The sequence below is a fragment of the Salarias fasciatus genome (genome assembly GCF_902148845.1).
Source record: "Salarias fasciatus chromosome 23 unlocalized genomic scaffold, fSalaFa1.1 super_scaffold_20, whole genome shotgun sequence".
NCBI classification, from domain to species: domain Eukaryota; kingdom Metazoa; phylum Chordata; class Actinopteri; order Blenniiformes; family Blenniidae; genus Salarias; species Salarias fasciatus.
Genome location: NW_021941230.1, coordinates 14,403,055 through 14,427,612, shown reverse-complemented (window position 1 = coordinate 14,427,612; position 24,558 = coordinate 14,403,055). Strand labels below are relative to the sequence as shown.

The window sequence follows — 24,558 nt, the reverse complement described above, 5'->3', positions numbered from 1 at the left end:
CTCTGTATTATGAAAAGAAAGGAGGCGGCGGCGAAGTCAACAAGACTTGGAACACGTTCGCTATTGAATGAAAGCCGGAGTGCTGCTCGCTTCGGCGCACAGGCTGCGAGCAGAATAGCAAATCCTGGATCCTGGCTGGAACAGCATCCTGGAAATGGACCGTTTCTGCACTTTATTGATTTGTTGCTTTAAGTTACATAAATTAAGTTAAAGGTGTGCTTTGTGGATTTGACATCGAATGTGCAGAATTGATCTCAGGCTTCAGATTTTATTTTCTTGCAGCAGGAGGCCCATTTTCTGCTGCCAGGCAGTCAGCTCCGACTTATTTTCCTTCTATACTTCCAGAGCTCCATGGTGCAGAAACAGGGCCGTTTTTCTATTTAAGAGGAGGGTGTGTATATAGCTCTTTCATGGGGCTTCGGTCCTCAAATATGACAAAAACCAAATGTGGAATCACTCAGGAGAAAAAACTAAAAGATAAGCAGATGAGGGAAGCAATCAGCAAGAAGATGACAGGTAATGATTAATGAAGGCACAAATATTTGAACAATTTCTGAAACAACTGAGCAGAGGAAATATGGACTTCAGTGTTTTGGAGTTATTTCTTGTAACAGTGATTCTTGGTTTTTGGGACATGCAGCTGCTGCTCATCCCACAAATGCACGCCACTTATGGACGGTCGCTATTTCAACGGGAAATAAACAGGCTTTGGAAGAGGGTGAGCTTCGTTTTACACCATCTCACGAAGCAATCCTGATTTGAAAACGCAACGCTGCCCAGTGACACAAGACCAGAGACTGTGATCCCGACGGGCCCTCTTTCCTCCCAAGACTCGAGAAAGAGACACGACTCGACAGACTGAGCTGGATGGCACACGGAGGAAAGCAAACAAAGGACAGGAACGCTGGCGCAGACCGAGAAGCCGTCACCCAGACCCGACCGGCCAGAACCAGGAGGGGATTGCACAGACACACCAAAACAAACAAAAACAGGACGAAACACAAGAAAGATCTAACAGTAATAACAGTCATAGAAACCCACTTCTCATGACTGCTTGTGCTCTGGTCGTTTGGGCTTTGATGGCGCCTGCCCCCCCCCGTGTCGAGACGATCCAGCAGCTCCAGTCAGAGCGAGGCCGGAGGGGTGACGGACTGGGGACACGCCGTCCTTTTACAAAGCAGTTTCCAACACTTTGTCAGACACAGTTCATCTCTCACAGCAGCAGGAGTTAAAGGGTTTCATTCAATTTTCCCTCCCTCTCCCTCCATTCCTTCTTATTTTATGGGTAGATCATTCTGCTGGGCTCAGCAGGAGTCACAGTCACCGCTCAGGTATTCTGGGAAAATAGAAGAAAGGCCATTGCTTTTGGTGCCGGACAAAAAAAAAAAAAAAAAAAAAAAGAAGAAGAAGGAGCTTGTGGGAGCCGCCATTAAAGACTCCATTTGCAGACTTTGCTGGTGGAGTCAGGAGGCATTTATCAAGCCTGATTCAGCAGTGTGTGTGATGGATGTTCGGGCCTCACACACACCACTTCTTTTCAATATCCTCCACTTTTTAGGGAGGAATAATGGCACATCCCGGTGTTTATCCAGCGAGTGTTTCAGGAATGTGCGCCGTGAAGAGGCTGAGTGTTCCCCTTCCACTCCTGACTGCACCAAGGAAACACAGCTCCGATTGAGGGTGAGGAGAGGAACGGGGGCTTTCTGTCCAGAGAAACCGACCCAGGTGTTTACATAATCACCGCTTGGTTTGTGCGAAATAGGAGGAAAATGAGTCATCAGCAGCTCATCAGGCGGAGCGCCTCTGCTGAGGATACTCCCAGTTCGGAGCATCGACGTGCCGCAGATGGGAAAATTGAACACAGTTGACACAGAAACCCACCAGAGTCGGGGGAGGCAATCGCAAAAATGAGACGAACAGATTTGATTTGACTTGTATCTCAGCGGTATATATTAGTCGTCTGCTTCTTGCTGATTCAGATAACATGAAGAACGGGAAGTTTTCTTCTCAAAAGAAGGTTCAAGGTGAGAAAGGATTTCTGGGTGGAGATGGAGAAGAAAGCTGAGGAATGGAAGCAGAACAGAGAGATTGTGTCTGGTGTTATAAGAAATAAGTGATGAGGGAAAGTCATATTTGAGGTTTTTTTTTTTATTTTTTGTCAGTTTATAAAGAAATCTCGTTCATTTTTAGCACAATTCAGCCAATATTATGATTATGTTTGTGGGGTGCAGTGACATCTAGTGGCCGTAAATTGGTATGGCAGCTTAATTTATATGGGGAGAAAATAACTGCATGAGTGAAAGACTTGAATGTAAAAAATAAAAAATAAATCACACAATAATGCAAAGTGATTAATAAAATGCACCTTTTTTTTTATTGTTTCACATATATGGTGACAAGTTGCACAGGTTACAAACTTTATTATTAAGATACTCTCTTGATAGAATAAGATAAACTAGAACAGAATTCTTTTCTTCTGCAACGTCATGCTGAGCGTCCTCCTGTGGAGCTGCTTGCACCAATTCTGAACATCCTGGAAACTTTTACTTTTCCAACAAGTGACACGTATTAAACATGGTTAGCAGTCGCACATAAACTTGCCTAATTTGGAGACACTTGTTGTGTGTGTGAATCGATCATAATGTCATTGTTAGGATCAAGAAAGAGAGAAAGGGAGTGAAATAATGAAGAGATAGCAAGTGGTTGAAAGAGAGAGGTAGAAGTTCTGAAAGACTGCTGACCCAGGTCCAAGTTAATTTGCCAGGTTCTATTCTGAGCTGATTAAAGTGACCTCTCCCAGCGGTGCGGTACTCACAACTTCATAATTATTCTGCCTGAGATGAGCGCACACTCTATTACAGGAGAAAAGAAGGGAAAGTGGAGAGAGAAATGACTAAGCTCATTGTTTTTACTGAACTTTTGCTCTTTTATGTCGGGATCACTGAAAGCAGACTTTTTTTTTTTTTTTTTTTTTTTACTGGACAGTCGTTGCTTGAAGACGATGTGAGTGTATCAGCCTAATTCTAACACTTGTGTTGATAGTATCTTGATTTTTGTGCATTTATATTAATTAACCTTTTCAGCAAGTGAGAAATGTCTTGCTAATTGTCGCGCATCATTGAATCATTAGCAGGTATCATGTAGTACAATATAAATGGATAGATATACTGACTTTCTAAGCGGTAAATATTAAGTAAATATTGAAGCCTCCATTAATATGTATTTTGATTGATATCCAAGTCTGCCCTTCTGAATGTGAAGCCTGCATTTTTACCTTTAAGTCTGCAGTGTCGGAGTTTGTCCACACAGTGGCGCTGCTTCACAATAATTCCCTCCTGATTGAGGCACACGGAGTACATAAATCACAGTAGTTTCTGAACTTTTTCAAGGGAAGTGCTGCAGGATGTGCATTGAAATGCAGCAGCATTATATTTATGTCTTCATGCAATCTACAGTACACCGGAGGTTCATGGGAAAAATTAAGATTGTATCTGATCATCACAGTCTGTAATTCATTAGAGGCACTGATATGACAAAAGCTTTTATTACTATATATATGTTATTATATATATTTGTGTTTTGCATAGATTAGCATTGGATTAAAATGCCAACACTTAGTAATCCATCATGTGTATATCAATTAGATACTTGGATTACTCTGTTGATGTGTATTATATCTGAAGTGAAGAAATGTCTTATTTTGTAGAAATGTAAGCCATTTGTGTGACATTTGAGTCCATTCCCAGAAGTTTATTTGTAAGATATTTTTTTTATTCCAGACACCATTACCAACATGTTTAAGCAGAAATCAAGAAAATTTATTTTTTTGTACCTTGCTTCAATGATATATTTCAAAAATATGAGTGAGTGCTTATCATACAACTTCAAGAAATACATATTATTGTATTTATTTTTTACAAATGACACTTGTAACTCAATTTCATAACATAATAGAACATGTAAAAATCAAAATGACTGTATTATGGGATTTTTGCTGGTCATTTAGCTTGTTGAAGTGATACATCTTATCAGTTAAAAAGCACGTAAAACTAATCATGATGGGGAGAATGTAAATATAGCCGTCTTACTTAGTGTATGATGCTGTCTTTACCATTGTTTGTGTAAGTGAACGAGATGGTAGGCATCATATGAAGCTTGAGTATTTATTTTGCTATTTTCCATAATGTATTTAATTGCAGAATTTTTTTTCAATTCTTATAACACTCCAAAAATAGATTTTTTTTTAAGAAAGAAAGTTTTTCATAATACCATATACCATATTTCCAATTGTTAAAAACCAGACACAACTACTCAGACAAAAACGTATGATATATCACAGTATATCTATCTCATTTAGTTTTAACCTTTGTTTGAATACATGTAGCCACCAAGTACTGCCATGTTAATGTTAAGCCTGGAAAATTATCTATATTTCATATAATTATAAGTCTTTTCATGTGACAAATCATAGTAGGCTAATCTGGTTTATATTACTTCATTTTAGTTGAGGTTTCAGCATGTAACTCAGCTATGATTAGCATTTCTATATCATCAGGGCGCCATTATGGCTCAATCGAAGACGAAGCTAAATATTAGCAATGGTAATGTTTAATGGAATTATAAGTCTTTTCTATGACATATGATAGCATTCTGGTTTAGGTTAGAATGCTGCTCTTTACCTGCTATTTTAATCGCAAATTAGCATGTAGCCAGCATGCTAACTGGGCTGTAGTTAGCTTTCATCAGGGCGCCATTATGGCTCAATCAAGTGCTAGGCTACAATTTAGCATTGCATTGGCGCTTAAAGCACCTTAAGCTATTAAAGTAGTATTTGTCATTTGCATATTTTGTTAACTTAACTCCCGTGTTTTGTTTTGTTTTTTTAAACGTATGTTGATACTTGTAAATGTGGCAGAAATATATATATTTTCTCTCGTTAGCATTTATTTAGCTCAAAGTTTCAGGGGTACTTAGCACTGAGGTGAAGACAGGACAGAGAGGTAAGCGTGGGGGACTTTAAGGGTCTTTGGGGAAACTTTCGGGCCGGCGGCTCTGCGCGGCTCTCTGCGGCTCCCAGCTGCGGGGGATAATTGATCAGACTGGGTGTGAATGGCTGCTCGCCGGCAGCCAATGGCAGCGCACCGGATGCGAGATATCCGCTGCAACAACAAGCGCTCTGTTCCCCCTTCAGCTTGACGCCATTTACAGCCCAAATCCCGACCTCCTCTCCGGAAAGAGAGAAAACACACACACACACACACACGCGCGCACACATGCATCGACACACACACACACACGGGTGGGGGGAAAGTACGGAGCTTTGCGGATAAAACACACCGAAAGAAAACTCGTCGCGAGCCGCCCGTGTTTCTGCTCCCTCTCGGCTCCGAACGCTTCCAGGCGGCGGATTTGTCAGAGTTTGCTCGGTTTGTGGACTTTTAATGGATTTTACCGACGTCTTCCCGGACTGAGCGGCCGCTGCGGGGAGGGCTGGGGAAGTCTCCGGAGTTTGGATTTATTTCAGCGACACGGGAGCGAAAGTGTGGGAAAATCACGGTGAGTGTTTGGAGCTGCACACACTCCGCACTTTTACAACACGCTTCCAGTCACTTTTCACAAGTTTTCACGCTAAGTTTTTTTCAACCAACGTGCTTCCCCCCCCCCCCCCCCCCCCCCTTCCTGTGCATTACTGACAGGTGGATCCTCTGGAGCAGTCGCTCTTTTCATTGTTTAATTAGAAAGAGTCCGACTTGGCACGTGCGCGCACACACACGCGTGAGTGTGCGAGCTGTTTCCTCACTTCACACACTCCTCTCGGTGTTAATCCGTCCTGTCACTCATAAATCAGAAGCTCAGTGACGGATCTGAGTCGCAGTGATCGGGCCCCCCTCCAGTCCCTCCATCAGGCTCCGAACCCCCCCGGTCCTCCGAGGCATCCCTCTCTCCACGGGGGGCCTCGTCACGCTCCAGACTTTTATCTTGTCACTCATCTTCCTTTCAGCGCCGCAACAATGTGAAATGTGTCAGGATGGGGAAGGTTGCTGCGGCCGTTTGTCATGCGACAAACAAAAGGCCTTCCTGTATTGCCAAGGGGGGGGAGGGGGAGGGGGGGGGACTCACACTCACACTCACACTCCCCCCTTCAAGACTGCATTTGAAAGCTAATTAGGATGAAGGCAAATTAAGGCCATGGGTTTGTTTAGATGGCAGAGATGATCGGCGATCAGTGCGGGCTCCCCCCAGCTCTCCATGAGCCAGTTATCAAGCTCTTATCAGTCTTGAGGAAAGTGCCTGACTTCCCACCGGCCTCAATAAAAGCACAGCGAACAGCTGAACTTTGGCCGTTGGCAGCAGGGAGATGTGGCGGCGTTCCGCGCACACATTCAGCACGCTTCGCTGAACGCCATGATATCTGGTGCATGAACGGTTTCGTGGACTCGTCTTGTTTGTGGAGTTTCTTCAGCTTTATGAAGTGACGTTGAAGTGCTTCCCGTCCCACTTCCTTCACCACATCCAGAGTTTCACCTAAAAAGCCAAAGAGCTGCGTTGGGAGGAGTGAGAACGGTACACTTAACAGATTTTAATCACTTTAGAACTCAATTCACACAGAGAAAGATGTCTGGAGGTGAAGGCGAGGAGTGTTCCTCATGCGCCCTCACATCTAACGAGTTTCTTTATCATAGCAGATTTGTAAGTTCAGTTTTCGATGCAACGCTGCAGTGGTGATTGCGTCGTGAGGAGTTTGCATGTTCTCGCTGAGCTTTCTCCCTCTAACCAAAGACGTGAAGTTTGATGTTGGGACCGACTCGCTCGTCCTGAAGCTCAACGCCCCGCTCCCCTGAAACGAGACCATAAACTGAGTAATCACAAATAAGTTGATCTTCCCAGCACCTGCACCTTGTTGGGCCTTGTTTCCATGGCGACGCTTCCACAGTTATCCCGTCAGGATTTGCATGAAATCATTTGCATGCTTTTCCTCTCATACGGATATAAATGGTCTTTTCTTCCCCCTCGCAGGACTTCAGATGAGTCCCCTGTCAGCCAGAGTGGCCCTTCAGTCCCGAGATGGATTCCAGAAGTCAGAGCGACAGCGACGGGGGAGGAGGGCACCGTGGGCATTCGCCGCCGCCGCCTACGCCGCATGACGAAGGGAGGCTGCAGCCGCGGGGCAGCGCCGGCCCGACAGATCCCGGACCCCACAACAGGCAGCTCGGCGTGTCGCTGGTGCTTTCTCTGGATCAGATCAGGATAACCGGGAGCAGTAATGAGTACACCGAAGGGCCCACGGCGGCCCCGAGGTCGCCCGCCACGCTGCAGAGGCAGCAGAAGAGCCAGTCGGTCCCGTCGTTGGGTTCCACCGCCGGCGGCCAGCAGCAGACGCAGGAAGAGAGGCCCATCAATCTCCACAGCCTGAGCTCGCCGACTCGGCAGGGAAGCGTGGCGGAGGGGTCCGGGAGCAGCGTCCGGGGCAGTTTGGGCAGCGGCGCGTCGGCCCAGAGGCTCCTCGCCGGCGAGCAGACAATCAGGACTCAGCCCAAACGCTGCGAGCACGGCTCGGAGGAGCTCAAGCCCCTGAGCGACGGCTCCAGGCCGACGGCGGCGGCGGCGACGCCGGGCGGCGGGGCCCTCGGGGGCCGGAGGATCCACTCGGACCGGTGCGAGGACTGCGGCCGGTGCCGGTGCCCCGAGTGCCGCCGCCCCCGCTCGCTGCCCGCCTGCTGGACGTGCGGCCGGCGCTGCATGTGCTCGGCGCAGAGCGCCGTGGAGTACGGCACGTGCGTGTGCTGCGTCAAGGGGCTCTTCTACCACTGCTCCAGCGACGACGAGGACACGTGCGCGGACAAGCCCTTCTCGTGCACGCAGTCGCACTGCTGCGTCCGCTGGACCGCCGTCACCCTGCTGTCCCTCGTCTTCCCCTGCGTCCTCTGCTACCTCCCCGCCAAGGGCTGCGTGGCGGCGTGCCAGAGCTGCTACGACCGGGCGGCGCGGCCGGGCTGCCGCTGCCGGGACTCCGCGCCCGCCCGCCGCCGCCGCCAGGACGCCGGCAAGCCCACGTAGACGCCAGAGACTCCCGACTGAACGCAGCCGTGTAGCCGTGTAGCTGCGAGTAGCTTAGATTGTTCTGGAGGATCCTAAACCCTCGCTGAGCAGCAGACGCGTACTAAAGGCACTGGAGGTGTGTTCACTCACTTTAGTCTAACTTGAAAGGTAAACCAAAACAAGCGCTCCACGTTTCCAGGTATGAAGACACATTCAACTACTGTTTTTTTGTTTTTGTTTTTTTTTTTTTTTTTGCCCTGCACAGTAATCTAATCCCTCAAGTGCCCTGACGCCGTTACTGCCACCAGAGTCCACATGCATGGCCTTGTTCCTTTTTTTTTATTTTTTTTTTTTAACATTGAATACGACTCACATGCTAAGACTCCTGTTACTAACTACGTAGTCGAGGGTTTGTACACGAGACACAGAGCTCCACAGATGTTTTATTTTTGTACATATAATACTTCAACTGTGAATTTATTTTTCTTTTTTCCTTCCACACCGGAGGCACCTTTTGATAAATCGGTTAAATTCCTTCACACGATGTTTGTACATTCACTGGAATGTCTCTCAATCACTTTTATGTAATTTCCAGAGGAAAGATCACATCCCTTCTGCTTGTAAATTGTACAGTGACCTTATATGAAAAGTCTATTTTCTAATTCCAGCATTGCTTAGTGTAAAGTTAAAACAAATCTATATTTATTTGAAGGTTTATTATTTTATAATGAGACAAATATTTATTTTGAGACAGCCGGGGTAATGTTCTGTAGTCACTGCAGGATCGGAGCGTCAAAGCTGGAGGAATAGTTCACTTTGGATTAGGAGACAAATATATTAACGTTTGAAATTAAACAACCTTGAAGTCTGACCTCATTTCTCCGTTCATTCTTTTCCTCTCCGCCACCGCTCGGGACCTCGCTCGCTCGCTCGGGTAATCTGGATACTTCTGGGATTGTGTTTAATTGCACGTCGGCACGAAGCTCCTTCTCTTCTCCTCTCCTCTCTCACGGCTCTGGCGTTGTTTACAGAGATCAGAGGAGGAAACAAGGACGCATTAATGCTCACCTCCGGCTCTCGTTACGAAAAACATCTGGCTGTTCCCGAGCTGCGTGCGGAGGAATGTTATCATCACCCCCCCCCCTTTCTTTTTTTTTTTTTTTTTTTCTTCCCCCCTTACAAATCAAGCACGCCACTTGTGTTCCTGCAAATGTGCCTCAGCGTAAGCCTGTTATTACACTCTGGCGTGGCTTCAGGTTGGTTTCATCCTCAGGATTCTGCAGATACAAGCACCCCTCCCCTCTCTCTCTCTCTTTTTTTTTTTTTTTTTTTTTTAATCAAAGGTTTGTTGAGGAATTCCTGGGTTTTGAATGTCCCTGCAGGCGAAACATGAGCCCGGAACATAAAGCCCCCTGACACTTGTTGACAGCAGGCGGACGTGTTTGCAGCGCGGTATGCATTCACAGCCGTGATTGACACATCCAGGCCCGACCTGCGCTCACTTGTTTTTTTGCCTTTGACTGAAGCAGAAAAAAAAAAAAAAAAAAAAAAGGGGGTGGGTGGGGGGGGTTGTTTTACATAATTATCAACTTTCACCTATTTTGCAGCAGGGCAGAATCCCATCGCGGGGAGACTTGATCTTGTGCTTCGTCCCCGCAGCTCTCTCGCTCCATTGTCTCAGCTGTGAATGAAGAAGGGCGGGCGAGGAAGGGAAGGAAAGCAGAGAGGGGAGGGAGAGAGAGAGTGGGGCGGGGGGGGGGGGGGGGGGGCAGGTTGTTAGGAAGAGGGAGCGCAAAGGGTTAAAAGCATCACTTTGAATGACAAAGAGCTAACAGTTTACCCCCGCATTCAGCCCGGCATGCATTCATCCTGTTTTCAATAGTTGGAGGAGGTTGGGAGGGTGGCGGTGGCGGGGGGGGGGGGGCACATTGGCTCCCCAATGCCCCTCTCTGCTACCTGCTCCCTACTTGGTATTCCCATAGGGAGCCGCCAGTCCTGTTTTGCGGGGGGGGGGGGGGGGGGGGGGGGGGGGGGGGTTGGCCTGAATGGGGGAGATCAGTCCTGTTGTTGCGTGCAGTGAGAAAGCGGCGCCAATGAGAAACCCAAGTTTGAGGAAACACCTGATTTCTAGGAGCTTCTCCACCGAGCCGCACAAAACACAAGCGCCGAGAGATTGTTTATCCAACCGGCAGTCGCATGGATTTGGCAGCAGAGGGCGGTCGGGGGTGGGGGGGGGGCGCAGGCGGCCCCCAGAACGGCCCTCTTTGTTGGTTTTAGCCGCCGTGGCCCCCGCGGTTCATGGCGGCTGCGGGGCAGAGCGGCCCATTCAGCCTGCTCACCAAGGCAGAACGCGGCACAGGAAGACAGGAAGGAAGCGAGGCTATTCATGGACGCATTGTCTGTCTGTCTGACGGGGCCGGGCTTAAGCAATCAAACGGCGCTGTGAGCGAGGGGGGGCTCCGGGGGGCTCCGGGCCTTACCCCTGTGAAAACATCAACTCACTTATTTCAGAATTTAACACCTTGATGAAGTTCTGCTCATGACCCTCCGCTCAGCGCAGTGTGTTTTGAGAGCCGTCGACAGAGTGCAGTACTGAGTGCGGACGACATTTTTGAAGCGAAAATCCAGAGCTTTCGTTGCGTGGCGGGGGTCCGTTTTCACCGGGAATCGAGCGTCACGCGAATGTCCGTGTGCGCCGATTGTTCGTGGCGTATCGTCGTCTGTGTGAGTGGCTTCGTTGCAAAAACAACCGAGTCGTGTTCCGGCACGCCGGCTGCATTTTCAGAGTTTCTGCCGTTTCCGTGTGAACTGACGTAATTTTCAAAACCCTCGCTGTGAAACTTTCACAGAAGGGAAACGGGGGGCCTTCGAGGGGCGTGCTCTTTGTCTCGTTAGCGCCGTGAATTGATAGCACCCCCTTTCAGCTGCAAACAAAGCAAAATGAAAATGCTTTTTACTCTCCTTCAGCAGCTTTCAGTGCATCATAGGCTTCTTTTGACTGATGGATGCACAACATTTAGTCCTGCTCCTGTGCATCTTGGTGAGAAGTGTCGTTCTGAAATGACAAAAATGTCCACAATGCCAGATTGAGTCGCTGAGACTTTCGAACGGGACGAACAGGTGTGATTGTAGCCGTACCGAGCCGCAGACCGGAGGCTTTAGAGAGACGGCATCTGCGCCGGAGAAGAGGTTTTCTCGGAAGCTGAACTTTTCTCTTTATGCTTTCCGATGTGGGCGGCAGGCAGACCCACACGCCTCGAGCTCGACTTGCCTGTGGTTTCTACTTTCCACTGACTCCGCTGCAGCCTCACTCATGTCGCGTTAACCACTTTCATCCTCACTTCTCTTGTGTTTTTTTTTTTTTTGTCACGATGAAGTGGCTCGACAGGTGATATTAACTCGCAGCCGATGAGCAAATGGAAAAGCGTTCAGCCTCCACATCTGTGGGGGGAGAGAGCGCGCGGCTTCGCCAGGTGAATTACAGAGCGCGCCGAAAATCTGAGCCTTATGTAACTCCGTTCCACCTCAGTGACAGCCGAACTACTGTTATGCCTGAAGCAGGAAGATTACACCGGAGTGTGTGTCTGTCAGGACGGGTTGGTGTGCGCGCAGAGGGGAAGACGCCGTGCGGACAAGTCGAAAACGGCGGGGAGCCGGACCCGCGGGCGTGCACGGGCGCTCACGCTGGTGCGTGCATGTGTGTGTGTGTGTGTCTGTCGGCGTAATCAGGTCTCTCGCCCAGACAATGAAGCCCGACTGGAGGCCTCGGTCTAATGGCGGCACTTAACTTCAATCCGCCACAGGAAGTGGGCTCGTCTGCACGCGCGCACACACCGACGCAGAGACGGCCCGCCGCTGACAGCCACTGGATATCTGTTGGCGACACCGTGGCTGCAAGGCTCTTTACAGCTTAGCGGCCAATTGTTGCTCACCCAGATACACACACACACACACACACACACACACGGGAGAGCTCACAGCTTCAGTTGTTATCCTGAAAGGCAGTCCTGATCCCCCCGCTACACAGGAGGACAGACACACATAAAAAGAGGAATTAGTGCGGTCTGACAGCTCACTGCGCCGCAGCGCATTAAGCGTGTGGATGTGTGCGGCGCTGGCAATTATGGGCTGTGTTTGGGGAAGGCGCACGCACATGTGGGTGCACGCGCGCAATGGCGGACAGACTTGGGGTCCTGCGGCGGCCCGTCACTCTCCGGGAAGAGCAGTCGGACTGGTGGCTCTCGTGCAGGAGGAGGCCGGCGCCGTCGGGGGCAGCGCCAAGGTTTTCCTCCATGTCTTCCATCACGCAGTCGCTGCTTTTATTGAAGCCTTGCTAATCTGGAGCGTGATTCATTCTTGGCTTCATTCTTTCACTCTTTGCTGTATTTTGGTTCCTATCAGCTGTGGATCGCTTCCATTTGCTGATTTCCAACTTGCTCTTTAAAGAACAAAATAACCTTAATTCTGTTTTTAATTATATAAAAAGACAGGAAGTCGAAATGCTCGGTACCAGAAGAAAATTCTTGACCTTAATCTCAGCCCATCCTGTTAACATAATCACTACATGTCCCAAGAACTGGAATATAAAATATGTTTGTCTATAACGTTACACACATTACAGAAAACGTCTCAAACTCTTCTGAACAGCAGTGGAGGCCTTCAAGCAGGAATGTCAAATACACGCCAGTTCAGAGGCTGCATGAAGCTCAGTGTCATCTGAAATGGACCTCATTGGTAAAACAGTGCCTGTGATCTTACAAAAACCAGGAAACACCACTGAAAATGAATGTAATTTCAACTTAAAGCCAACTGTAATGATTCCCACTGGTGCAAAATACAGAGAAATGTCGACAAAACTTGATTAAATGTTGTACATGTTTTTCCAAACTCTCCCACTCTCGCTGTATTTTAGCAGCTCGTCAGATGAATGCACCAAAACACCATTTTTACCGGTCACAGCTCAAACCATGTCGAGCTGATTGATGGCCTCGGAAGAGTTTCTTTCTAACAAGGTGAAGCAGAAATGTGGCTTTCCACAGACCCGACAAACAGCAGCAGACAAATATAAGCAAATGCATCTGGACCTGCAGCCCTCCGCCTGAATGGCGTCGTTGAAGCCCAGCTCACGTTATTCAAATCGCCGCACGAGGAGGTGGAGAGAGGTCGTTTGCAAGTCAAAATCTGGGAAATAATCTTCTCGGGGAAATAAAACAAAAAGGGTATTACATTCACTCACTAGTGAACAAAGAGCTTTCAAAGAGACGTGAGTTGAACAGAGTCCCAGTGTGATCCGTCTGCACGCAGCCCAGCAAACAGGGAAAACATGCAATCAGGCTGTGCTCCGTTCACCTCCATTAAACACACATCGACCCCTTCCTTATGGGTCAAACTAGATGTGTCAGCTCCGTCTCGGAGGTGAAAAGACTGTAACTAAAATAATTGTAACCCTCCGATGTGTCATTATGTCTGAAACTGAAGAAAACCCTCAAGCATTTCCTTCAAACTTGAAAGTCAAAGACTCTTTTGAATGGCTCGAAATCCAGAACGGATTGAAAAAGACACTTTAGTATGTGTAAAAAAAATGTCTTGGTTCTTCTAAGCAAAATGATCAGTAAAAGACAGAACAGCACAGCATAACCGCAAAAACATGAGAACAGACACAAAAAAAAAACAAGCAACAAGTGTAAAAATAACATGCAGAGAGACAAACAACAACAGAGCGACCACAAAAACACAGAAAACAAGCAAGAAGTGTCTGAAAGTAACCACGAAAGATGCAAAACAGACAGAAAATGAACAGAAATGTACAAAAACAAACACTAAGAGACGGAAAACAACTCCAGAACGAGACAAGACTGATTACAAGTTAGACTGTGAAAGTACATGAAAGCGTCTTTCTTATTTCATTTGAAGCTGCTACTTCCTGGAGGCCCTGTTGCTTCTACTCTTATATGGTCTGCCAGAAAGTGGACCAAACCATTATGAGGAAGATCAAAGGGGGTGGGTGGGGGTGGGGGGGGGGGGGGGGGGGGTACTTTGTAGAATCCGCAAATTTCATAAAAACATAATTTTATTTATTCTAATCTTCAAACATGACACACAGTTGTTAAACCGCAGATCGTTTGCTTTGAGCGAGTCCAGATGAATTACTGTGAAGTGTGAACCGCAGCCTGCGTGCTCGAACACGCTGCACAGGAAAAGGGCGACGCTTCGCACAAGTTTTGGACGGCGAACCGGAGGAAGCTCGGCGTGCCGGCTTCTGAGGTGTAAAACGCTGGAGAGGACTCGTCACCGCTGAGCTTCTCCTCCAGAAACCCGGGCGCTCTCTCTCCGCCGCAGGAAATTGATCTCTTGAGTCTGTCAGGCAGCTCTGAGGGCGCCGCGGGCCGCGGGGTCTCGTTACCGCTCACAGGTGCGGCGCGCTGACAAGCTGACGATGACAGCCGAGCCCGAGCCAGAGTGTGTGTGTGTGTGTGTGTGTGTTATGTGCTTCCCCAGCCCGAAGACAGAAATTTGTCAATGGCTGCAGAGATTGTCGGCATGCCTGAGATTCCTTCAGATTCCAAACAGCCAGGGACAAGACAGAGGGAGAGGGCAGGCTCTCGGCCAGAGCCGTCCACTGCACCGCCAGCACAGGTGCAGTATTTCACCGGAGAAAGGCCCCTCTGTTCGCCGCGGCACGCTGCTGCGCCGCCATGATATATGGAGAGCAGTTCAGGCAGCCCTGGAATGCCGGGGTGTAAAAACGAATTTCCACGGGACGCGTTGCTTTAAATCATCGGGAGGTCGTCGCTTCACGACGTGATTTATGTGCCTCATACAGGAGGAAAACATCGTTTGGGCGTTTCGGTCCTGATCTACTCATTAGGTTTGAAAACACTGCGATGGCGTCCTGATTGGAGGAAAACCTCCCCGACCTCGTCGCTCCGGACCGAAAACTCATGACCGACTTGTAGACTGTTGTGTTGTATGTCTTGACCGGGGAACAAGAACTTCCCCCCTGAATCCTCAAAGCTTTTTCCAGTCCACTGTAAAAGTGCCCTACATAGTCATGTTTTTGTAATTCCAATTAACGCATCTGGCTTTGATCGTCGCCCGGACGTGAGTGCAGTTTAAAAAGCGATGTGCGTTTGCAGACGCGGTGTTTACGGAGCTTACTGGATATATATATATTCCAGGTCGCCGTCGGCCCTCGAGACAGTGATTGCCTCATTGCTGGGACCCCGAAGTCAGAGAAAACAAGACGCACACTTAACATGTCATTTCACAGCGAGGCGTCTTAAGAAGCGGCGCTGCGGCTGGCCCCGCGCCAAAAGCAACAGAATTCCTCCGGCTTGGAATGCCTGCTTGATTAATATAGAAAACAGAGTCTCTCTTGAGCTCATTTGGTGCAGAAGTGCGGCACTTTCCTGCTAGTTAAGTTGCCCATCAAAATAACGAGGCGAGGACTGAGCGTTTCAGGCTCCGAGCTCTCCGGCTAATGAATTACCGCAATCAGCTTGAAGGGTTCTCTGCATGCTTTTTGGCGCTGGACAGTGAGAGCAATACACCTCTGCAAAGTCCTCGCATTAAATCAGCTTTCAGTCGCATGACGGTGTAAATCGGTGCTGAGGCCTCCTCCGCTCTTCAGAAGCTCCTGCTGCATCCAGGTGATGCATAAATGTGGGAATCTGTGTGTTTGTGTGTGTTTACCCAAAGCGGAAGTTCCTGTGGTGAGACGGCCCTAAGCTGAATAGCCACACACACACACACACACACAGCAGTGGAAAAGCCCTGGAAAACAGCTTCCTGTGGTCACCTGTGCTCAATGACCCTGAAGAAAGAGACCCTTACAAACCAAAACCTCTTTCTGTCCCTGCGCCGCTGCACAGACTGCAGCACTCAAGCCGTCGACGTGCTTATAGCCCTTCATTAACGGGAAAAGTGGATAAATGGGGACCACAGAAAACCAGGCAATCCTTTAAATCTTACCGACATCTTCAAATAAGCATTCAGATATCGCTTACTTCTTTCTAAATCTAATTAAAATATAACCGGGAGTGACGGCTTGAAGTGACAATGAGGGCGATTCATGGCGCCCCACAGTAGCGCCCTTCTGTCGAGTGAAATCTGCATGACATTGCCGCACGCCGTCCATCTCCGAGTCAGATTACATAAGTTTCCCTTTTCGGCACCGAGCGCAGCCAATGGAGTCGCCGTGCCTGCTGGGGCTTTGCTTGTTTAGCAGCGCTGGGCGGACTGTTCGGTGTCCAGGCCCGCGGGCAGGTTGAGTGGCTGCATTCAGGACAGGAAGCCGGAGTCGCCGTCTGATGGATTCTGTGTGTTTTGTGGGAGGAGTCTGGAAATTTTCACGTCCTCGGGGAGAAAATTCAGGCTTCAGACTTGCTTCTCTGGTGTCTTTGGAAGTTCGTGTGATGACCTACACAAACGCAACGCTGACACACAAACTCTGACAAGTTATTTCTGTACGGCAGCGTAGCGTGTTCCTGGGAGACGTTACACAACATTCGCTAGTTTCTTCAGTCGTTTTAATTCGTAGAATTGTAATATTCAGCTCTGTTCAGAGGTTTGCAGTTGGATTTAGATCCAGATGTCATTTCTTTCTTCCTTAGTCATCCTCTCTAATTCCAGAGAGGTAAAATGTTTCTTGTAAATGTCTCGATTGTTTTTAGTTGTTTTTGCTACCGTGATGTCTCCATGTCCATCCACTCCTGGGCCCAAGGTGTGATGATGCCTCCGCCGTGCCTCGCATGCCTTTCGGCTGTTTGAAAACACCCAAACGAGCGTGAAGCATCACACTGGGACGATCTGACGGTGGAACTGGGACCGCAGCGAGTTTTTGACGTCGGTCACGTGCTCGCCACCCCCCCTGTCCTCGCCGCCCACGCAGCCGCCGCCATTCATCCCGCGTTATTGACCCAAAACTGTACAAGATGCACAAAAGACTCAAGCAGCTCGGAGAGCGGTTTGGCCGCCACACGCTGTCAACAGCGACGAGAGCTGCCGGAGGACGGCGTGCCAAGCGCCGCTCCTGCCAGCCGCGGGTCGCACACTCACCGCTGCCGGCCTGGCGTGTCGGCGCGGGCCTGTCACGGCAACATCTGGATGATCTGATGCCGACGAGGTGCGAAAGAATGCCACAGGGACAATTCAAGTTCCACCAGCAGCGAGTCATTCTTACAGATTTAAGAGCTTCCTCCGCTTTGTCTCCCACCAACTTCTCTTCTTTTTTTTTTTTTTTCCTCCTTTGCCGAAGAACTGAAGCACAGCCGCAGACATGAAAGCCGTCTGGCGTTGTTTGTTTCCGCAGGCCCTCCGGGGAGCAGCGGCAGTGTCACTTTGCAGCCAGAAAGACGAGCGAGGACAGCCTTCGGTGTTCCTCCAGAATAAACAACAAGCACGTAAAATCTGACGTGCTGTTTCACGCCACGAGGCCTCAGAGCTCTGGGGTTGTGACGGACGCACACAGCTTCAGCTGCACTGCCCAAAGGAAATGAGGAAAAAAAGATATATTTGAGCATCATCCTCACCAGTGTTTGTGAAACATTGGGTCTGAACGGCTTGATGGAGGATGGATTGACACCAGGCCGTCTGCTCGGTGTTATCTGTCTCAAGTGGCTGTTTTCCAGTGAATAATTTCGTGGTTTGTTTTCTTACAGCCGGAGAAATGTGCTGTATAGTTTTATTGGGGCCGGCCTCGCTGTAATCCGCCCTGCGCTGGAGAGGAAGTGACTTATCAGGGATCTGAGCCTACCTGTGCCAAGCTCAGCCTCATGTTACTGCCTCTTCAACCAGCCCCACGTCCCCGTGCGTGTGTGTGTGTGTGTGTGTGTGTGTGTGTTTTCTCCATATGTTTCTTGGAAGAAGGCAATGCACCACTCCTTTAGCGGTGAGAGTCACACTGCCGTGGAGACACACTCTCTCACACACACACACACACACACACACACACACACACACGCGCGGAGCGAGAGCAGCAAATGATCGCCGTAAAGTTTGCTGTTGCTATCAACAAAGCAGCCTCTGTTCCTCATTTTGTGACCCCCCCCAACCTCCTCCGACCCCCCACCTCCCCGCCTCACCCCTTCTCCTCCCACACATTTCATGCTCTCCCTCTCCCTCTCTCTCTCTCTCTCTCTCTCTCTCTCTCTCTCTCTCTCTCTCTCTCAGCCACCCCCCCCCCCCACCCCCTCCCGCTCTTCTCCTCAGCTCACATTTCGGATGTAGGGCAGGAAAGAGGAAACAGCGCCAAGCTCTGTTTGACAGGGGGAGAGCAGGGACTCAGGCTGCGGCAAAGCACACTGTTTTCAAGGTGTGTGTGTGTGTGTATGTGTGTGTGTGTGTGTGTGTGTGTGTTAAGAGGCCAGGTGAGAATGAGGAGGAGGAGCAGGAGGAGGAAGGACGTGAGTCAGTTCAGACGCTGCTGAAACTTAAATACAATCATGAGAGCTGGAAAATCAACTTCATGCTCTGCGTCCACCTTGTGAAGTGGTTCTTCTTTCGCTCATTCAAAGGAGAGTGTCCGATCTGCCTTGATGTTGGCGATTATTTCCTCCTGTTTGTGTTTATCTGACAATTGATTCCAATGTTTTCGCATCTCAGTCCTCAATCGTCTTGATATTAAAGCAGGGTCACTCATGGTGATTGAACTGCAGATATTACCCATTCTTCAAATGTGAGTGTGAGAAACAAATCAGAGCTAAAAAACGCCATAAATATTTGACTCCCAGCAGCAAAGAGATGGCAATGTCGCTCCAGTCACCAAACTGATGGAGCAGCGCAGCTTTCAGAGCTGTATTCACGTTTAAAGATTTATGTGTGGCCGTTTAACGGCCTGGCAATGAAAAAAAAAAAAACCAGATTTTTGGGGGCCTAAAGAGAAGAGGGGAGTGGAGGAGATAAAGAGAAGTAGTGAAGTCGTCTGGCTGCATGGATTCATGGATGGATCCGGGGGAGATTGTAGGTCAGAATGTAAAGTTGGAATTAATTAGAGCCCATCGCGGGGCAAATGAATGGCTCATTGTTATCCTGGACAGACCGCAAGGAGCAACAATCCGGGCTTTGTGCTCCGAGTTCACCTCTCCGCCTCCCCTCGTTCTCCCGCCGAATGCATGGATGGATGGACGGACGGCAGCGTTTGAGTGAACAAGAAAAGAAAAGCACATAAACTGAGTAATCCCAGAAGGCAGCGGCAGGTGGGCGACGACACGTCATCACAGCAAATCTGCAATTTCATGCTTGAAAGTTGAAGTTTGCGCACACACACACACACAAACACACACACACACACACACACACACACAAACACACACACACACACTCACACACACATGATGTGTTCTGATACGGGCCTCATTTGCATCCCGTCGTGTTTGAGTTGGACTGGAGACTGAACGGGACGCGCAGGTGTGTCTTATCTCTGGCAGACAACGGCACCGGGACACTCATCACATTGTGCCCTCTCACACACACACACACACACACACACACACACACACACACACACACACACACACACACACACACACAATCTCCGCTTGGCTCGGTACCAGCCGTCTGCCGTGGACGGCGGGAGCCTTCCTCTCCGCGGCGGTGTCTGAGGTATGGCGTGTGGCCGCTGCTCGCCGCCTCGCCCTGGTTCAGCCCTCCATCATGTGGAGCACCAGGGGCTCGGACTCCTGCAGGGATTGCTTGGAAAGCAGTGAGCGACGTGGCGGGGCCCGCCGCCGCCGCCACGCTCAGGAAGGACATTTTCTGCATCTACAATTTAAATTCTCAATATTGGAGAGTCATTTCATGGACGCTTGAATTTTTTTCTTCATGTTCCTCAGAGGATGAATCATTTAGACTTCAGTAATCCCCAGTACAGTTTCCCTCTCATTCCACATATTTTAGCTGGAAACTGCTGAATAGATTTCTAAGAATTCTGGTCTGTTGAGACGGAATCCAGCTGGTGTCAGCGATTCCTTCGTCCGCTGCTTCAGATTCAACGTTCGTGGCGAGAAGACCGTGCAATAATAAGATTTTCTAAGAATTCCGGTGCGGAATTTCCTGATCCTAAACTGTAAATTTGACAGACTGAAGTGAACCTCTGGTGTCATTTCCCTGTCTGAAGTGTCAGGGAAACACTTTGTGGACTACTGAGAAGTCCTGCAGGGAGATCGTTTGTCCGAGATATCCCTCGTATTCCGCACACTTCCAGCTGGAAAATGCTGAGTCGCTCTCAGATGGAGGAATCCTGCTGATAGAAGCTTCTCCCTGCCGAGTCTCTTCCTTCATTCACATTTTTGGTGACGCGACCAAAGAGTTTTCCATGAGTTCTTGTTTAGACCCCAAGAGGATAAAACAAATCCTCCTGCCTTTAGTTATGTACTTGGATGTTTCGTTGTTGTTTGTTTTACCGCCATTCACAAACACTTTGTGATTGTCGGTCTTGAATGCTGACAAGTGCTTGTTATGACTTTCTTTTTTCATGTGATTTATTTTTGATAAAAAGAATCTGTTGCTCCCTTCGGCCGTGGTCGTCACCTTCCTGCTGCCTCATCACCCTGAAAGATTTCGCCTCGATGTGTTTATGTTGCCCTCGGCCTTAAAAGATTGGCTCTATTGACTCCGGTGCCACGCTCCCTCCCGGCCATTTGCCAGAAAGTGCTGTTTATTTCTCCCACCTAATGGGGATCCATACATCAGAAAGCCTGTCAGACAATCTCTCCTCTCCACTGACATCTTGATAAGTGGAAAATTGGGCCTGGAAATGGAGGCGGAGAAGCTTTACAGAGTCTCTCCACCCTGCGTAATTGCAGACTGGAAGCTGGCTGTAATTAATCTTTGAGAAAACTTGTCAAATTATTAATAGGGCCCTTAAGTGATGGCTGTGAAAGGAGGCCACTGTTGGAGGCGGAGGAGAGGGAGCGGAGCCTTCGGAGGGCCTGTTTGCTGTGAAAACACCAAGCGCTCGCTCTGCAGGAGTTCCAGGGCTCCACGTGTCGGGGCTCTCCACACATGCAGGAGTTAAAGGTCTCGCAGACCCCTCCGGAAACCAGCGCGCTCGCAATCGCAACCCCAAATGTCATCGGGTGGAAGAGTGAAGCCGCCGAGCCGAGCAGACGCTGGAGGCGGGCAGCGGCGGCGGCAGCGGCGGCGGCAGCGGCGGCGGCAGCGGCGGCGGCGGCGGCGGCCTGCGGATCCAGGAGGTTGTTCTCCTCTGCACTTCTCTGTGCGCTCTCTCCCCTCCGGGCCGCTCGCCTCGCCGCTGGCGAACACAACCGGCATTGTTTTCAGCAGCTGGCCGCCTCACGCCATCCCGCTCTCCCTGGAGCATCTTCCTGCGTGCGACGAGGAGAACGCCCCCCCCCCCCGCGCCCTCGGACGCCAACATGTGACGCCGCGTCCGCCTACCGAACGGAAGTGGAGTGTGGTCGTTCACCGCTCCGTTCAGTACGTCTGGATGACAGAAGAAATCCACACTGACATGAAGCTTACTGTGAACTCTCGGCTCAGCACGATTCAGTAATTAAAAAAAAAGGCGGCTTCTGGCCGGGGCGACGATCCGTTGTTGTGCCGCGGTCTCGCCCCGCTGCGGGCAGACCAGGTGGCATCCGCAGTCCAGTGTCAATATTTGCGGACGTTGAGCTCGTGCCGGGGCGTGCCCGTGTGCTCGAGCGCCGGTCCGGAGACGCCGTGCGGCATGGGAACAAGGGATAAATGGTGCAGAAGTCAAACAAGGCCCCGGCGGATAAAAACCCGCCGCCTGAACAGCTGTCTCCGAGCGATTCAGCGCGACGGGAGGCGACGGCAGCGGTGCAGCTGCATGGGGAGTCTCCAAAGGGACGATTTGAACTGTGTCAACAAATAGGACATTTCTGCACTTCTTGATGCACTTAAACTAAGTGAACTCACTAATGAGTTCAAGACAATGCGAAAAACGTTGAGACAACGGAAGCAAAGAACCGGGGTAAACTGTGTTCTCCTTCCAAACTGAGCCGCTACACCTCAACCCACCATGAACAGCGGCCGCACACACTCCGTTCACTTCTGAAGGAGCTCTCACTGCTGGAGTCTTCATTCTCGGGCGGGGCTTCCGGACGCTTCCGAGGTTTCACTTCTGAGTGGAAACGCCGGAACGAGTACGTGCCGTCTGGTGAAATGTCACAGTTCCGCGTTTGACGCCCGGCAGCAGACAGGTATGCGTCCTGGAAGCCTGTCTTCCTGTGTTCGCCGGCGACGCCTCGAGGCGCTGGCCGCTGCTCTGCAGGGACGCCTCGGAACGGAGGAGGCGTGTGCGTACATGCCAACGCCGAGAGCGGAACACGCAGCTATTCTGCTCTTCCGCAACACCGTGTTTCATGCCCACTTGAAAGGCCTTGTGCCAAAGAGATTACATATTTCCTCCCCGAACGCCGCGGGGTTAAGAGGCTTTGCTCTTGTGTGGGTGACTGCTGCTGTACGCCGGCAGAGGAAGTTTAAGCGTTACTTTTGTGGTCCAGTCACTGACGATGTGCACCTGCTAGCTTCTTACCCAAACAACCACAGTATAAGACTTTATTAAGATCTTTTGTTGGACGCGTGTTGCCTCAAGCGCTTTGCTGCAGAGCAAGTGTTGACGTTTTACAGGATTTAGACTGTGAACTGTGTCGTCCTCCCAGGAAACCTCCATTTGCCCCGGAAAGTTTGCCCGGCGATCCCTGCGCTTGACCGGGCCGCCGCGGCCCTCAGACGCGCCGCTGACAGGGGCTGTCAGCGCGCCTCTCCGCCTGCCGTCCTCCCCCGGTGGGAGACGGGGTTTACTCTGGGATCGGGTTCGGACCCCGACGGGGCTCCACCTGGGCGCGTCGGGTGCCGGCAGACTTTCAGAAAGGGCGAGAAAAGACGGAGAGAACGAGCAGGGGAGGGAGGAGAGGGCCTCATAAAGGGAAACATTTGCAAACCGGAAGGGAGTTATGTAAATGGGTTAGTCATTAAGGCCCTCTAAAAGAGAGGAGGCCAGATTGGGGCCAGGGGTTGGCGGGTAGGCGAGGAGGGAACATAAACCCATTATGCTGAATAGGCTTCTCTGTTCAACGGAAGCTCCTCTTTCTTTTGCCTTTTTTTTTCCTTTCTGAAGATCAGATTTGGTTTTCTGTATAGTCTTTATTCAAAGGCTAATATCAGAATACCCAAAATGCCATTATTTCCCGCAGCAATGAGGCCTGACTCATCCTTTGAGCGGCGCTTCCCCAGCGGACGCTGATTGTTATTCACGGGGGATTTCTGTGTTACTCGGCTGCATTGATGCCGCCGGCCGGCCTGCGCAGGTCCTCTTCATGTCCCCTTCAAGTGTTTTTACTGAAATTGACAACATTTTCTCACAGGTTTTGTCTTTTTTAAAGACGCCTTTGTAAAGAGGATATTTTTAATTTATGCCTCTCTTTGCCTTGTGTGGGATGAACGAGGTGTGAAAGCTTCCAAAAGCCGCCGGACCTTTACACGAGTGGAAGAAATGAGTTTGAAGGAGCCGGTGCTGACAAGCCAGCAGAGGTCAGCGTTAGCTGTAGCTTTCAAAATGAGCAATCGCCTTCATCTGACTTCATTTTATTCCAAAATAAGCAGTCACGACTTTTTATCATGTCGTAAATCAACATTTAACATTTGTCGTAAATCCTTAGAAAAGTAATCATCTCACGTTTTTTTTTTTTTTTGTTTGTTTCATTCAGTTATCATAGTTTTTAAAGGTTTATAATCATAAAGCTGAACATTATCATCCCAGTTCAATACTTCAGAGCTGTAACTGTAACTTCATCCAGAGGAGAAGGCGTGTGGACGCTGCCACCTGGTGGTGGGAGGTGGAATTACACCAGGGTGCAGTATTCTACATTTAACTCGACTTGAACTTTTGGAGTGGCAGCAGGAGTTCATCGTTGATGATTTAAAATGTTTCCAGCAGCAGAAACTCTTGCTGTGGACTGAAGTTGAAGACAGGAGGAAGAGCTTGAAGAGAAACTTAAAAGATTTCTGATTTTAAGTTGAGTTTATTAATGCGAAATCGCAAAACCCAAATCTTTTATTCCAACATTTGTCATTTCACTGGTCCACAACTGCTGTTTCAATCTCAATGCATGACTTTCTTTTAAATGTTGATTCAATTAGGGTTACTCTTGTCAGTTTGGACAGTCTTCCAGAATTTACCAGTCTGAGTTTGTTTGAGTCCATTGAAGCAACCAGATGGTAAACTACATCTAAAGACAAAAAAAAGTGTATTATTTCTAGTAGTAATTATATTAAGAGGCATCATCGACCAAGTGTAGTCACAAATAAATCACACAGAAATGTTAAGTTCTGGTCAAATAAATTTGTCAATAATTTGAATGATTTTAAATATTAAATATTAATACAGAAAAATGGCAAAATTATTTCAGAATTTATATTTGAGTAGAAACACTGAAAATGTATTTCTTAAATGTGATGACACTAAAAAAAAAAAATTACTGTTCAGTTAAAAAAACCCCATCTAAAGAGGGTTTTTAAGGAGAACATTCCAAG

General features: G+C 49.1%; 1 protein-coding gene across 1 annotated transcript; it reads left to right on the top strand.

Moving 5' to 3' along the window:
• Nucleotides 1-5,193: 5,193 nt before the first annotated feature.
• On the top strand, nucleotides 5,194-8,911 carry spry2 (sprouty RTK signaling antagonist 2). Its single transcript, XM_030086522.1, has 2 exons — nucleotides 5,194-5,556; nucleotides 7,018-8,911. Exon 2 carries the CDS (start codon nucleotides 7,066-7,068, stop codon nucleotides 8,056-8,058), a length of 993 nt encoding a protein of 330 aa, XP_029942382.1. The 5' UTR covers nucleotides 5,194-5,556; nucleotides 7,018-7,065; the 3' UTR covers nucleotides 8,059-8,911.
• Nucleotides 8,912-24,558: the final 15,647 nt, after the last annotated feature.